Consider the following 17909-nt stretch of genomic DNA (forward strand, 5'->3'; position numbering starts at 1 on the left):
CTGGATTTTGAGCAGGTTCATTTTATCTTGATTTCAGCTGTAACAGAGGCCATCAAATTATAGGCATTCAGTATGGGATTATTTACATTCTAAAGCTAGCAGGATAATGGGGGCACCTGGGTGGCTCAGTCCGTTAAGCCTCCAGCCTCAGCTCAGGTCATGATCTCAAAGCTTGTGAGTTCGAGCCCCACATCGGGCTCTGTGCTGACAGCTTGGAGCCTGGAGCCTGCTTCGGATTCTGTATCTCCCTCTTTTTCTGTCCCTCCCTGGCTCACATTCTGTCTCTCTCAAATAAATAAATGTTAAAAAAAATTAAAGCTAGCAGGTTAAAATTAGAAGTATGTTTCAGAAATAATCAAACTGGTCTTTAAATTCAGTCTTCCAACTATAAACCTACACTGACTAAATATGTATTACCTACTAGATCCTCAAAAGTGAGAAAAACTAACATCACTTATCTTCATATAATCACTATCTTCAGACAGCAATGTAAAATTTTAAATTAATAGAAAATATTGATAATGAAATGTTAATGCAATGGTAAAAGTCACATAAATTATATTATTTTTCATAGTGCCTATAATTACAATGAAATATGAGAATGTAAAAGATACTATATAATACTGAATTATTAAAAATAATATTATGATATATCATGATTGTGGAGATTTTTCAGACAAGAATCTAACATTTACGTTTTTATAGGTTAGAAAATTGGGCCCCATCCAAATGAGTCCTCCTTATGATCTTGTTACTAAAATAATAATACTTTATTACTCCTTTTGGCCATTATTCAAAGATAATCATTATGTGTATTTCTGCCACCATAAATAAGTATTGACTGATTTTGAGTACGACATAAGTGGAAATATATAGTTCCATTATTTGTATCTGGCTACTTTGCTGTACATTATAATCATAAGATCATTTCATTTAAACATAGCTGTAGTGTGATTTTTTTTTGCTGTAGGGACATTGATTATAGTTAATTATCATTGTCTATTCTGCATTTGAAAGTTCACCAAATTCATTTAGAACCAAAAAATCAATGCTCATGGTGCTTTTGTGGTCATTCAGGGACATGCACAGAGTGGTGAAAAATTCGTCACCCAACATATATATTTCTAGCAAAGATTGAACTTGAAGAGACTCTGCCTTCTTGTTTCAGCTTTTATACTGTAAACAAGTCTTCTTTCCATGGTCTATTGAGTACCATGTGTTTTGCATTTTTGTGGTTTTGTGGGCAATTTTCCACTTAAAATGACTCCTAAGCATAGTGTTGAAATGCCCGTGTAAGAATGCTGTGATGTGCCCAATGGTAAGCTTCATTTAGCCATGAGTTGTAGTACACTTTGGCCATGAGTTCAATGTTAATTAATGAACAATATATATTAAGTAAAGTGTCTTTGAACAGAAACACACATGAAATAAATTTAAGTATTGATTAGTTGATGAAAACCTTTTGACCAGAGGCCCTTAGGAATTGAAGTATGTATTCCCCCTAGGAACAATAGGTTATTATTCAGAAATTCAGTGTTTATGGTAACTTTATGGAAACAATTACCAATAATAATGAAATCAAATGCATCTTAATATACCAGACGTTATTTATCCATTAACAGTAGAAAGCATAAATTAAAGAAGGAGGTTCCAGAAAGGAGGTAATATTTTTCAAAACGGGAGTGAAAAAAAGAAAAAAAAAGAGGAAACAGTATTTAGGTCAAAATGAGTGACAATAACTGAGCATTTACTATACTATAATAAAGAATATTTTATATATATGTGTACACATATACACTGCGTATTATTTTTATTTTATAATTTATAAAATAAAATATAGTAAGCCTTCAGATTTAGAAAGGACAATGAAATCTAAATGGAAAAAAATAAATATCAAAGAAGAATCTTAAAATGGCAGATGAATTACTATGAGAACAGCAGCAATTTTCTCAATAGCAATAATGGACACCAAATGAAAGAGAAACATTATTAAAGGGCTTAGTGGAAATAAAATATATTCTAATATTATAATATGATCAGGGAAAAATAATTTTGAAACCAGAGCATTATTTATTATGTCAGAGACACAAAAACAGATAATATCACCAAGATAAACTGAAATAGAACTGAAACTGCTTCAGGAATAAGGAAAATTAACTGATCAGTAAGTTTGATATGATAGTGAGCACACAGTTTGGTAAATATATGATATATTAAAATACTAACTTTCAGTAATAATTAGGATATCCTCTTAGTTTAAGATTGAAATGTTTAGGGGCACCTGGTTGGCTCACTCCGTTAAGCGCCTGACTTTAGCTCAGGTCATGATCTCATGGTCTCTGAGTTTGAGCCCCAAGTCATCCAGCTCTGTGCTGACAACTCAGAGTCTGCTTCGATTTCTGTGTCTCCCTCTCTGTCTGCCCCTCCCCCACTCACACTCTGTCTCTCTCTGTCTCTCAAAAATAAATTAAAACGTTAAGGAAAAAAATTTTTGAAAAAAAAAGATTGAAATGTTTAAAAGAGTGAAAACACAAGACAAAAACAGTGATATGAGTGTTTAAGTACTGTACATAATACGTAAACAGGGAAAGGGATGATTTTGTTTGCAATATTTTAAGATTTTTTGTATTATTTTGGAATGGGAATAATAACTAATTATCCATACATATATTATGTATGCTTATTAATGTTACAAGAACTTATCTTTCAATATTGTGTCTGTCTATTAAAAAATAAAAGGCAATGAAAAACTTACAAATAAATACACTGGGAGAAAAAATAAATAAGAAATACAAATAATAAGGATGGAAAATCCCAAATAAATAGAAACAAGTTTAAACAAAATGATAGGATAAAACTGAATACATTTATTTTTTGAGGAATTTTCATACTGTTTTCTACAGTGCACAAGAGTTCCTTTTTCTCCCCATCCTCTTCAATACTCATTGTTTCTTGCTTTCTTGATTTTAGCCATTCTAAGGTGATATCTTAGAAAATATTATGTAGATTCCTCAAAAAATTAAAAAATAGACATATCATATGATCCAATAATTCCACTATTGGGTATTTCCCCAGGAAATATGAAAACACTAACTCAAAAAGATATACTCCTATGTTTATTGCAGCATTTTTTACAATAACAAAGGCATGGAAGCAACCTAAGTGCCCATTGATAGGAATGGATAAGGTAAATGTGATACACAATGTAATATTACACAGCCATAAGAAAGCATGATATCATGTCATTTGAGACAACATGGATGGACCTAGAGGGTATTATGCTAAGTGAAATAAGTCAGACTGTGAAAAACAAATATACTATATGTGTTCACTCATACGTGGAATCTAAAAAAAAATAAACAAACAAAATGCAGAATCATACTATAAATATAGAGAACAGACTGATAATAGCCAGAGAGGTGGAGGGTGGAGGGTTGGGCAAAATACATGAAGGGGAGAGGGAGATACGGGCTTCCAGTTATAGAATGAGCGAGTCACAGGGATAAAATACAAAGCAGAAGGGATACAGTCAGTGATACTGGAATAGCAATGTAATGGGACTATATTTACAGTAGCTATATTTATAGTAAACATAGCATAATGTATAAACTTGTAAAATAACTAAGCTGAAACTTAGTGTAATAATGTGTGTCAGCTATACTCACGTATTAAAAAATAATAAAATAAATAGAAATTTAAAAAAATATGTTCACAATAACTAACTGAGGATGGACTAATGTAACTCAATGAAAAACAAAAAAGAGAACTGTCAGCCTGAATAATGAAAATCTAGCCATATGCACATTATGAGATAAGAGATAAAAGAAAAATTGACGTGTAAGGACAGTGCAGATGGTGCAGGAAGTATGCTAAAAAAATCAAAAAAGCTCATATAGCTATATTGACATCAGATTTTAAAGGAACTTTAAGGCAACAAAGTATTAAGTTAAAGAAAGTTACTTGATAACGATAGAAGGTTTACTTTATTAAGAAAATATAAGACTAAAAACATACATGATTGCTTACAATTTTGTAAAGTGATTATTGCCATACTACTAGTAGAGATTGACATATGATCAAAGTGAGAAGAATTTGATAAATCTATACTTGACCAATCAACAAAATCAACACTATGTGTGAATTGAACAACAGTATTACTATGCTTGAACAGATGTATGTGTTTGGCTTTGCATCCAGCAATGATTAATATATACATCATCACTAAACATTTTATCATATCTTTGTCCATTAGGGCCATTACAACAGCATACAACAGACTGTGTAGATTGTAAACAATAGAAGTTTATTTCTTACAGTTCTGAGTCTGGAAAGTCCAAGATTAAGGTGTCAGCATGGTTGTGATCTGGTGAGGATTTTCTTGCTGGTTCATAGTTAGTGCCATCTCACTGTGTCCTCGCATGGTAGAAGGGGCGAGGAATCTCTGTAGGATCTTTCTTTAAAAGCACTAATTCCATAATCTCCATGCTCATGACCTAATCACTTCCCAAAGGCCCACTTCCTGATACTATCATCTTTGAGAGTTAAGATTTTAACATATGCATTCTGAGGGAGAAACAAACACTCAGACCATAGCGAAAATGACCACATGGTAGGCTACACATTAAGTCTCAAGAAATAGAAATGAAATTATTTCATACTGATTTTCTGACACAATGTTAAGCTATTAACAGTACCAAAGTAAATTTAAAATATTAATATCAATATCAAGTAATATTGATAACCATAAATAAATATGTTGAATCCAAGTAAGACTATGATTTGAGGTTATTTTTTTCCTTAATTAAAAAAATTAATAATAGCTAAAAATAAAACATTTAGCCAGATAGTTTTAGAATTTAGCTAAAGAAAATCAGAATAATCTTTATGAAAGAAGGAAAATATAAAAACAAATATATACAGTAAAACCTTGGTTTGCGAGCATAATTTGTTCTGGAAACATGCTTGTAATCCAAAGCACTTGTATATCAAAGCGAATTTCAAGAACCATTGGCTCATTTGTGATCATGTGATTTTTGGTGCCATGTACTACTTGTATTGCAAGACATAATTAGCTTATCAAGTTAAAATTTATAAGAAATGTTTCTAATCTTGCAGAACACTCACAGAACAAGTTACTGGCAATCCAAGCTTTTCCTGTATATATAAATACACAAAGGAATTAATGTATAAAAGACAAAAACTGATTTATTAAAAAAAAGACTAAGTAAAAGTAAACTCTGGGAATTTTGGCAAAGAATAAGGACAAAAGTCACGATTAACACTATTAGAGTTGAATAAAAGAATATATAACCACAATCCTAGCAGAGAATAAAAGAAACTAAGAAAGTATTAAAGTAGTAAATTCTAAAAACAATGTGGGAAGGAACAAATTAAAGTGAAAATATGTTAGAAACATGTAACCCCAAAAAGAATAAAAAGGAATATTAATTTAAGAGCTTTAAAACAAAACAACACAAAATATTCTGTCCCAACTGGGTTTAGAGGTGAAAGTTGACTTGGTGGCTGGCTTTCTGTTTTATCTACTCTTCCTCCTCTGGGGATAGTCTCTGTATATTCTCATACTTTCTACTATCAAAGACAAATCTTAACCTTCTCTTGATGCATTTTGCCCCACACACCATTTATCAGCCTTATTGCCTCACTTTCTACAGCTGCCTTCTATTTGGAGAACAGTAGGAACGAAGAAAAACGTACCAGATATGTTCCTATTGTAGGAAAAAAATGTAAGAACTTAATATTTGGAGCAAAAAGGCTGAGGCAGTAGAGTGTCATGGGGTTTCCCACACAATTCTGGCAAGGTGTATGATGAAGTTGAATGTTGCCTTTCCATCAATAAAAAGAAATGGTTTTGAATTATAGGGGCTACCAAATACCTCACTGGAAAGAAGGAACGTGAAGTAGCAAGTGTAATGATTTGGGTGATTCTCCAACAATCTGTTCTATAGAAATTTAGACATCACTGTAGTTTTAAAATGAAAATTTCCATACTGAGTACACTCAGTCTAGTATTCTTTCTGATAGAAATACTACTTATTGAAACCTATGGTTGACTGGTTGACTGTAAATATCAACTTAAAATTTTAGATATATACATAAAAGATTGCTTTCTTTTTAAATATAGAAGTTAGAATCTTCTTTTTTTAAATTTAATTTTATTTATTTTGAGAGAGAGAGCATAAGCTGGGGAGGGACAGAGAGGGGGAGAAGGAGAAAGAGAGAGAGAGGGAGAGAGAGAGAGAGAGAGAGAGAATTCCAATAGGCCCCTTACTGTCAGCACAGAGCCCGAGGTGGAGCTCTATCCCACAAAACATGAGATCATGACCTGAGAAAAATCAAGAGTCGGATGCTTGACTGAGCCACCCAGGGGCCCCAAAAGTTAGAATTTCCAATTTTTTAATTTGTCTAAGCTCTTTTTTTCAAAACCATGTATAATTTTAGCCTGTGAACTCTTTAGATAATGAGTTCCATACATCTACTACCTGCTGGGTGAAAGAACACATCCTTATATTTGTCTTAACAATACCTTACAGTATGTAAATTTTAGTCTTCAAAAGTACATGCTTAAAGGTGAATTATAAATATCCTAGTGGTTCTATTTTTGTACTTGAAAACACTTCATCTCTTAGAATTATAAATTCCCTCAAGGTTTTCCCAATTTGAAAACAACATGATAGATCTTACAGACTTCAATATTGAACCCTCTGTTTTATAAATTAATAACCCAAGTAGTTCAAGTTTTAAAACTACTTAAAGAAAAAAAAAACATTTCTAGCTACTTGAAAGACTAAATAAAAAAAAAAACTTTATGATTTAAAGCTGTATTTATATCCAAATACAGGGCACACTCAAAGTCAACTGCAAAGCACAAAGTTAATTTTATAAAAAGTAAAGCATCCCTTTCTCATTCTGACCGCTTTTCTCAACTGAGCCTAGATTTGAAGTGAGTCTTTTTTATATCCAAGTAAAGTTATACTTCCTGATTGAGTGCTGTAGCTGTTTATTTCTTTCTTTCAAACCTGAGTATATTATACAGCTAAGAATATTATAACAGAAAGTTAGTTCATCTTCTCCCAAACATGATAAAAAATACCATAGAATTTTCCATAGTGTGGATATATAAATGGAACAGTGAAGTCCCAAATCAATCTTAAAAAAAAAGAAAAGAGAAGAAAAATAACACTACTCTTATTTAAGTTTAATCTTTCGAGCTTTCTTTTTCAATCTAATTAAAGTAGATCCCTAGTGTTTTACACTGACCTTATCTAAGAAATCATATTTCTGACTTTTGCTTTTGCCTGAAAACACCTGCAAAAGACTGTGTGGATTGGTATTAAATGTGTATTTTAGGATTAAAAATCTAAACATTTTGAACAGGTTTGTTACATTTTATTATTAAAATGACAAATATTTTCTTGACAACGTAAGATTTTATAAAGCCCATGATAAAATATTATCATTGGAGTCTATTTGTTTTCAGTGGATGCAACAATATCATTTGTATCAACAGCTTAAAAAGTAAAAGGTCACAATTTTTTAATGGAGTCTATAACGTTGGTGTTGCTTTAAACATCAAATGTGTTTTTATAAGAACACATGAAATTTTTATAAGAGTGGCATACAGGTGATATTTGGCTGTAAAAGAGATTGACTAGTAACCAACTGACCTCATTTTGTCTTCTGTGGAGCAAAATCAGGTTTTGCTTGGATGCAAAAGTGGCTTGTGACACCTCGGGAGTATTCTTAAGTGTCATCAGCAGTCTCCTCTAGCCATTAGCACATTATCTTGAGAATCGACATCATTAGTTTAAATTAGGTTCACTTAATTAGCCAGCTGCTACTCTCCTTGTCAGACTGATAAACAAGCTGTGCTTCACTGTTCCTGCATGTCAAGACTCAACCCCAAGTTTTGTGTATCTTCCTTGGTATTATCAGTATTTCACCCTTACAAAATAAGCCATCTTTATAGAAGTTGATGCAACTGGCCATGACCAGTATAGCAAGTATTTTAATTTTTTAATGTTTATTTATTTTTGAGAGAGACAGTGAGACTCAGTGCGAGGAGGGGAGGGACAGAGAGAGGGAGACACAGAGTCTGAAGCAGGCTCCAGGATCTGAGCTGTTAGCACAGATGTCTTCATGGGTCTTGAACTCATGACCTGAGCTGAAGTCGGATGCTTAACTGACTGAGCCACCTAGACGCCCAATATAGCATGTATTTTAGATTTTTTATATTTGCCTCACCCCCTCAAGAAATACTGATAAATTTATATAACGGTAGGTATGTTGGAATTATGAAGGAGTTAAGATTTGTAGATTGACATAGAGAAAAAACAAAACAAAACCTTATAGTGTAAATTATATCCTTAAACAATGTTTTAAAATATTAAAGAAAAAAAATTTATCAATATCTTTACAAAGGTACAAATAAAACCTTTTTATTATTACATTATATAGTACATTTTAAGAAAGTAATAGGATACTGGGGCGCCTGGGTGGCTCAGTTGGTTGAGCCTCCAACTTCGGCTCAGGTCATGATTTCACGGCTTGTGGGTTCGAGCCCCGCATTGGGCTCTGTGCTGACAGCTCTAAGCCGGGAACCTGCTTCGGATTCTGTGTCTCCCTCTCTCTCTGCCCCTAACCCACTGGCATTCTGTCTCTGTCTCTCTCAAAAATAAATAAACATTATAAAAGAAACGAAAAAAAAGAAAGTAATAGGGTAAGAAGTTAATTGAACATAATATAACACTCTGAAAACGGTACTTATATGGAAAATTAAGAAATATGGATTCTCAGACCTGAATACCTAGGTCACTACTATTAATTAGTTATGGTAACAATATATTGTAATTTTTAAGATATTTCTGAAAATGAAAATTTTTGGAAGTAGGATTATGGTTTAATTATCTGAATATCACCAGGCCAAGCAAAGGATACTGTGTGCAGAAAATCATAGTGTTTATTATATGGGAGAAAAATTTCCAATCTGCAGTATCAGAACCTTTAATTTAAACAAAGTCTTATGCAGGGCACCTGGGTGACTCATCTGGTTATGTTTCTGACTTTGGCTCGGGTCATGATTTCTTGGTTCTTGGGTCTGAGCCCTCATCAGGCTATATGCTGACGGCTCAGAGCCTGGAGCCTGCTTCAGATTCTGTGTCTCCCTCTCTCTCTGCCCCTCCCTTGCTCATGCTCTGCCTCTCCCTGTCTCTCAAAAATAAATAAACATTAAAAAAAATTTTAAACAAAGTCTTATGGAATCATTCAATAGATCTAAACTGCTTCCCTTTGTTCTATTATGGTCAGGATTTCAATGACCTGCTACAAATAAAGATCTCATTTCCATAGGCTTCTCCAGGCAAAGTTTGAAAGCAATTTTCCTAGTAAAATAATATCAGTAATTAAAACAAATTTATACAAAGTAATAAATGAGCATTCTATATAGGTTAGCTGTGAGGTGAAAGATGAATACATATACACTTTTTTTTTCCCAATCACATATTCTTGAACATTTGTTATTCAATTTATATCATGTTTTTTTTCTTGGTAAATGGTTAGTAGCTGCAGAAAAAAAAAAAAAAACCTATATACACCAATGGTCTCCAAAGTGGAGTGGGTGCAGCATAAAGGAATGAAAATGACAAATTGTGAGAAGGAGATACTAGGATGTCTTTTTTCTTAAAAAAAACATATTACATTTTATAAACATTTAATATACGGAACAATGTGGGAAGCTTGAATTCATTTGTATTTTGAATAGTGATGTAATGCACATTAAACATGACGGCATTTGGAGAGGAATGTGGGAGTTTTACAATAAGCAGGGATCAATAGTGGTACTTTAGTTCATTTTTATCTGTACAAAGGGGATAATGATACTGCATACCTCATCACAAAGACTATTACGGAGATTAAAAGAAATTGTATTTGTAAAACATTTTTAAAAACCTTGTTTATAATAAGCATAGCACAGAGTATAATTGTCTTTCTTAAATAAAAAAATAATAATGATAGTAATAAGTTTTGGAATGTTCCTTAATTTTGCAATTTTGTTTCCCCAATTAAGTAGATTTAGAGGTCCATTAATTGTATGTTGAGTACTGCTATTTACAAGGTATTGTTCTAAGTGCATAGGTGATATTATTGACTTACACAAACACAAACAATCTGCTTTCTAGCAACCTAGAATCCATTGGATGAAAACAGAAATGAAAGATGGGAATATTAAAATGTAAATTGCATAATGTATGCTGAGGTAGTAAGTCCTTTAGAAAAGGTAAAATGGTAGTGCAAGGCCACGTGGGATTGGGCAAGCTAAGGATGAGGGGATGTGCACAAAGTGAAGGCTGCTAACAGTATTCAGCAGGGTGGTCAGACTGGCCTCCCTGAGAAGGCGAGTTCTGAACAAAGGAGGTGTTGAGGAAGCAGACACTGGGCTATCTGTGGATAAGTTCAGGGGAAAAGCCCTCCAAAAGACAGACATGTGGAGAGCATGTTGGATGAATGGCAGGAGGCCAAGAGCACCTTGATTGGAGGAGTAGGTGAAGGAGTCAGAGAAAGAAGAGGGAAGTGGCAGGTCAGCTAGGGCCTGGTAGTCATTCGAAGAACTTTTGGCTTTACTGTGAGGAAAAGGAAAAGACACTGTGGTGTTTAGAGCAGATTATTGTCAAGATCTGTCTAATGCTTACAAAACAAACAAACAAACCAAAGCATCCTGACAAATCTGTTGAGAAAGTTGGTGAGTATAAAGTTAGATGTTAGAAACCATGTGATGAGGGTCAAGAGGATAGAGTCTGTTCTTGTCGGTAGCAGGGGAGATGCTGCAGAGATCAGTATTTAAAAGGCAGATGGAATCCTGTTCCGGAGAATGAGAGGCATGGGAGAGAGAGGGCAGAAAAGGATAACAGAAAATTTACAATCCTTTTCATAAAATGTGGAGAAACATTTAAAATATTTTATAACACCGAAGTTTACAGGTTTAATTATGGAAGAAAAAAATTAAGTACCAAATATAGTGTCTTTCTCTTTTATAAAGGCTAATGGTCTAAACTTAACATTTAAAGTAATTTCCAGAGTATACAAGCAGGTATTTTGTGAAATACAATATAATACGTGCAATTTAGTCCTTTCAAAAGTTGACAATATAAGAAAAATAACAATTTTTTGGCTGAAAATTGGGTATGGCAAGATTAGCCTGAAGATGGTTGTTTGGAAATATTTCTGTCATTGTTACATGAATTTGTTACTGAAAACCATGTAAATGTTCCCTCTGTGAAATGTGTTATATCTGCACACTTGAAATGTTGTAAACATATTTTTATCTCCTAGAGTTAAACATTTTCCAAATAAAGTATGTCAGATGTACTTTTCTTCATTTTGATCCACATATCTTTTTTAGTTCTGGTGAGCTTTTATAACCAAATCCCAAAATAAATTGAAGAGAATTGAATACCAAAACTTTGAAATCCTGAAAGGCAAAATGTTCAAAAATTTGGAAGAGCATTGAGCAGATATTTTTCTAACTCTGAAGCTGTTTTGAAAATTGATTGATATTTTTCTCCTTCAAATATGTATAGCTTAATTTACTTGAAGGCAATTATTCATGGACTGCTTTTTGACGTCTCCTGAAACATATTCTCCTAAGTCTCTGTCTTCCCATATAAAATAGTCTCTATCTTCCCATTTATAAAAATACTCATACTTAAAAGCTCAAAGTATCACCTCATGCCCCTATCCTTCATCTTGCTTTTTACTCCTTCCCCTGAGCTTTCATGGCATTTGGTTCTTATTTTTATTTTTTGCCACATCTAGTTATTTTAAGTTCTTTCATCCTCTTGTCTACAAATTCTTTCAGAACAAAGACTGTGTTTATTTACTTTCTCTTCCAGGTCTCAGATTCTTCATTTGCTAAATAAGGGTACTATATCTCTAACTTTAAAATATTATGATGCTAATTGTCATGAAAATACCTCTAGTTCGGTTAGCTTTTCTGATAGTAGTAGTATTTCCATGGCATACCCTAAGTACTTTATATTTACTACCTTACCAAAATATTCAGAACAACCCTTTGAAGTAGGTGTGATTATTGTCTCCATTTTATCAGAGAGGAAACTGAAACACAGAAAATCTTAGTAACTTCCTAAGGTACTATTATTTTTCTAACTTAAGTGAGGAGGCTAAAACTTGCAGTTAGCTTCAGAATGCATGCTCATAAGCATGGGGTACTACTGCCTCTCACTGATTCTTGGCTTCGTTTGCACTGTCTATACAGATAATACTGCATGTATTTGGGTCTGTGGGTTTCCTTCCACCTTTCATAAAAGAAAAAAAACAAAAATAAAAACAAAAAACAAAACCAACAAACAAAAAAAAAACCCAAAGAATGTTTCCTATACATGAGGCATAAATAGAAGTACACCATATCCACATACGCACTGTCAGGAATTAAACTATCAGTTAAGAAGGATGATCTTTCATGTGCAAGGAGGTTGCCACATTGGGGATAAACACAGACTATCAAATCTCAGCTCTTCTGATCACCTGCTAGATGACTACTGGTAAGACCGAGTCTCCATTTCTTATCCTGTTTTATGTGGATATTAACATAACCCATGGACTGAACCTTATGAGAGCTGGCAAAATGGAAATTTTCATTTAAATTGTTCCTTAATATTTAAAGTTACCTAAACATCTTTGATCTTTGTTTAACTGTGTCTTAACAGTTGAAAAATAAAGAGCCTTTTCTTAATGTTGCTTTTGTTGTTGTATTGAACTATTTTATCTTTACATTGTAGATTATTCCATTTTAAGCTGCATGCAAAACAGGGTAACGTTATAATCACACATAGATCAAATTTTACAAATAATACAATATTACGATATGAAAAACAAAAGAATCTTATTGCTTTGTTATTAGTGTAATGATTAATGATGGCACTTTTGCTGTATATGCAATGAAATTGTCAATGAGGACATGAAGAATTTAAATGAAACATCTGGCATTCACTTGATTACAATGAACAAAATACCAGACTATTTCTTAAGTAAAAAAGCCATTTAATTATCCCAAATAACATCAAGTCTAGAGACAGTTATTCTAGGTTTGTGTAGCAACTCAAGGTTGTTATGGAGAATTCAGTCTCCTTTCATTTATCTCTTGCCAAATCCTCTAAGTGTTGCTTGGGTTTTTCTTCTTAAGCTTATTGTTTCATGGCCTCAAAATGACTTTGGAAATTAAGGTTTACTGTTCTCATATGAGAGCATCCAAAGCAGGAAGAAAGAGAAAGTGTGGCACAGTAGCATTCTCAAAAATCATTCATCACATTAATCTTTACCATGTATAAAGGGGAATATTCTATGTGACCACTCTAGCCTCTAGAGAGGCTGGGAATCTTCGCACTTGTGAAAGGGACCCTAAATAAGTGTTGTTTTCTCCCCTTCAATATGACTGTAAACAATGGCACCCATTGTAGCATAATGTTTGATTTTTTTTTTAATGTTCCGTATGAAAACTACAAACTACCTTAATTTTTACATGTGTTTCCCATTGTAGATAAGCCTGTCTTGCTGTCTGGATTTTTTTGTGTATATGTGTTCTACCAATTAACTACTTTTGCAGTTTTAATCTTGTATTATTTCTTCTACTTGGTTTTGTGTAAAAGGGGAATAATAAAGCTGGAATCCCTAAAAAAAAAAAAAAAAAAAAAAAAGGGAAGTAGGCTTAAATCTCTGATGCTCACCAAGTGGGCTACCTTCCCTGAGAACATTGGTGGGCACCTAATCCCAAAGCAACATAGTGGCTCTGTTAGTCAGGAAGAAAGTGACAAGGGCACAAATACAGAAATCTTTAAATAGGTGTTTTTAGAAATTAAATAATTACTGCAGTAATCCAAGAGTATTGAGAATTTTAAATAGATAAAATGCAGAACAAGGTTTTAGAAAATAGTTACTTTGGTAAGACTAAATTGCCAACATGTTAACTAAAGCATGAACCTTCACATGTTCAACCAACAGTAGTTTACCTTTAATCCACTGAGAAGAGGATTGCATTATGAACTAAAAATTGGGAAATTCTCAAGGGATATTGAACAGAGCTTTTGGAAGAAATGCTTTCTATATTGAATAAAGGTAGTTTTATTGAATACAATTTGTTTAATGCTATATGATCAGAAAAAAAAATATGTAAGGAAACTACTACAGGAAATTACTTGAAAAAGGTGTTAGCTTGAAATATAAATAGCTTGAAATTAAGGTGAGTGAAATAACTTCCTGGCAGCAATTTGTTTTCTGGAAGTTTTCTTTTAAGTAATTGCTAAATATTATAAATATTAGCAGAAAAACACATTTACCACATCAATATGTTAAAATAATGCTTTTACTTCTTTCTGTAGTATTAGATTATTCATTAAGGAAACTAAATTAGGTAATCTGTCATTAGAGTTACAACCATATATCAGATTGCAGACATTTTAGCATTATAGATGGCGAAATCCCATAACCAGCACTAGAATGAAAAAAAAAAAAACCTAATAGTATAAACATAGTTCTTACGTGTGTTCAACAATTGAATAAAATACACATATTAATCATTTATATATCTTGAGTTTCTAAATAGCTTTTCTACGACACACAATTTGCATAGGTAATGAAGGAACTTAAGACTACATAAAAATATGGGCCAAAAATTATTCAAAAAATATGCTTGGGTAAAGTATCATATTTCCAAATTAATCAAATAAAGGTTTAGAAAATTAGATAATTTGCAACATAAATTTTTAATCTGACATCTAAACTCTTGTGTTCTTTCATAATTTTTGGCATAGTTTTAAATGAATATTTCAGTCTGAAAACATTTTTTTCAACTCCTATGTATTACAGGCAGTAAGCACAGACCCTGTGCCAGTTAAATTACACTACGACAAATCACATGACCAGGTATGGGTGTTAAGCTGGGGTACCATGGAAAAGACTTCTCCAACATTGCAAGTAAGTACATTTCAGTATATTTGAGAAAACAATGATTTTTAAACCTTTAGATATATCACTGGATATTTATAACTATTTAGCAATGATATTCTTCCATCTGAGGACTGTACTTTAATCACATCTAGATCTGCATGGAAAAGGCAGGGGGAGATAATACTCAAGTATTTGTTTGGATTGGAAAATACTGTAGGTCATACTTATCAAAGGTTAGATTTATACACAAAAATAATAACCGATGATGACAAAACTGATGCCATTAGGAAGAAAAAAATCATAATTTACCTTTCAGCAATTACCTTCCTCCCTCCAATTTGCATGGGATTTTTTTTGTTTCCATCTCTGTTTCAAAACGTGGCATGGAGATAGAGACTAAGAGAGTTGGACAGTCTCAAGATACATCTCCAATTTTTCCAGAAAGATAGTGTGTTATTATCTGAGCACAGACTCGTTTCTAACTGGGGAATAAGTGGTAGAATCTTTGTGGAATTTGCTTACATTTTAAAGTTGTTTATACAGAACTTAGTAGAGAAAAAAATATATATTTTGACAATGTCTCTTTGGCACAGTCTTTCAATTTTTGGAGTTACAAGTTTAACAGAAAACTGAGAGGGAATGAGAAAGAACATTTGGCCCTGGAAATGTGTTTTTATCTATATCTCAAACTGCCTTGATTATAGCACTGCTGTGAAGATTCCTCTTCTTATAAAGTCCTAAATCATTAACTTTGGCCAGTTTTCACTAAGTATTACATGCAATTTTTTTTTGTTTTGTTGTTGTTTTTTTTTTTTTTTTTACTTTTTGTCAGTTGTCACTACCAATACTTTAAATGATTCTGAAGTATTTTTAGTTTTACAATATTTAACTTACAAGAGGCAAGTTTACTGAAATGATTTTAAAGGAACTATGAGAATGATGGTTCATTTTATATTTCACTAGAAATATGTGTCATAAGTAACATCTAACATGTAATAGTTATTCAGTTATTTGCTGTAGCAAATGAAATCACCCCAAAATTTGATGTGTTAAACAGAATTAAAGAATGACTTAATGGGGCACCTGGGTGGCTCAGTCGGTTAAGCACCCAACTTTGGCTCAGGTCATGATCTTGTGGTTTGTGGGTTTGAGCCTGCTTTGGATCCTGTGCCTCCCTCTCTCTGCCCCTCACCTGCTCATGCTCTGTCTCTTTCTCTCATTCAAAGGGAAATAAACATAAAACATAATAATAATGACTTATTACTCATAGTTCTGTGGTGCAGCTATCTGGGCAGTTTGTGGGCATGATTAAGAAACACTCAGATGGCTGCACTCATCTGATTACAGTAGCTGGATGGTTCAAAATAGTCTCACTCCCACGTTTGTTATGTGATAGTGGTGATTAGCTGGGTGGCTTGTGTCTCTAGCATGTGCCTGCTCATCCTTTGGCATCTGGCAGCATGGTGGTTCCAGGTTATAAGACAGTGGAAATTGCAAGGCTAATTAAGATCTAGGTCCTAGAATTCACATAAAGTCACTTCTACTACAGATTATTGATCAAAGCAAGGCATACTCCATGCCTAGATTCAAGAACATGAAGTAACAAGGCCAATCTTTTGATGGAAAGACTACAGTGTTCATTGTGGGCAACTGTTTGACTGATCTATGACAATATGGTAATATCATCTAGTTATTTGATATTTTACTCTTAAATCTTGACAAGATAAAACAGGCCAATATATATTATGTTTTAAAAAAACATTCTTATGAATTATTTTAATTCTATTACCTTCAAAATAAAATAAACACAGCTTATAAAAGTTAATTTTTTTTCTTTTAAAGCTGTATATATTTTCTTTTTTTATTTATTTTTATACTTTCTTTAAAACTTATTTATTAATTTTGAGAGTGGGAGAGACAGATAGTAAGTGGGGGAGGGCAGAGAGAAAGGGAGGACAGAGGATCCAAAGTGGGCTCTGTGCTAACAGCAGAGAGCCTGATGTGGGGCTCCAATTCATGAACCATGAGATCATGACCTGAGCCAAAGTCAGACACTTAACCAACTGAGCCACCCAGGCACCCTACAAGCTGTATATATTTTCATTCTACTATATTCTTTAGAACTGATTTCTTCCCCTCCCTATTGGTATTTGCTACTTGGATAGATTAATGTTGCAATCCTCAGTGTTGCAATCCTTCCATAAGGCACTTTAGGCAGACTCCTTTAATATCATACAAGAAGGGGGGAAAAGGCTTTATAAAGGTGTTAAGTAACTTCCCACACATTATCCAGCCCTTACAAAATGGGTTCTTTTTCTCTGGATGTCTAATAAAAAATATGCTAGTAAGATTTAATGATTTTTTTAAGTACTTGCTGGATGGAGGGAAAGGTAAGTTCCACACCTGAAAATATAATACAATATGTAAGAATTCAGAAGTACTATTGAAATAGTACATACCATAAGATTTATTTGCATGAAGTAAAATTTACACACATGCACATACATCTATATAAATCTGTGATAGATTAGATAGATTGATAGATAGACAGGCTGACAGGAAACACAGAGTCTCTGGATCATAGAACAGACCATTTCTTACTCAAGGAGCATATTTGTGTTAATTCTCCAACCCCATTCCCATGGGGTGATGCCATGAGAGATTAATATCACCCTGCCTCAGCACAGTTGCACTAACAAGAGAAGGAGCCTGCAATTATGTGTCTCCAAGTTTTTTTAAGACTGCTGGCACAATAGCCCATCCTCTCCTGTGAAAGATAGACATTATTATTACTCTGGGATGCAAATCTTATCAGGACGGTACCCTGGAATGTCAGTAAGGCTCAAAGGAGTTAAGCCTCTACCTCTCTCTGGAGCAATACACCACCTTTAGCTTCCAAGGCCTTTTTGCTACCCCGTCATCCTTTAACCAAC

The 17909-nt window shown here is 33.3% G+C and overlaps 1 protein-coding gene across 3 annotated transcripts in view; it reads left to right on the forward strand.

Annotated features, from left to right (window-relative positions):
- Nucleotides 1–17909, forward strand: part of FSTL5 (follistatin like 5) — a 768518-nt gene that overhangs the window by 692824 nt on the left and 57785 nt on the right. For all 3 annotated transcript variants that reach the window (XM_019441101.2, XM_053901160.1, XM_053901159.1), the window contains exon 14: nt 14896–15003. In XM_019441101.2, the coding sequence (XP_019296646.2) occupies nt 14896–15003 (108 nt within the window). The remainder of the gene's footprint in view (nt 1–14895; nt 15004–17909) is intronic.

Source organism: Panthera pardus, unplaced genomic scaffold (genome assembly GCF_024362965.1).
Source record: "Panthera pardus isolate Hobbes unplaced genomic scaffold, ASM2436296v1 HiC_scaffold_13, whole genome shotgun sequence".
Classification (NCBI taxonomy): domain Eukaryota; kingdom Metazoa; phylum Chordata; class Mammalia; order Carnivora; family Felidae; genus Panthera; species Panthera pardus.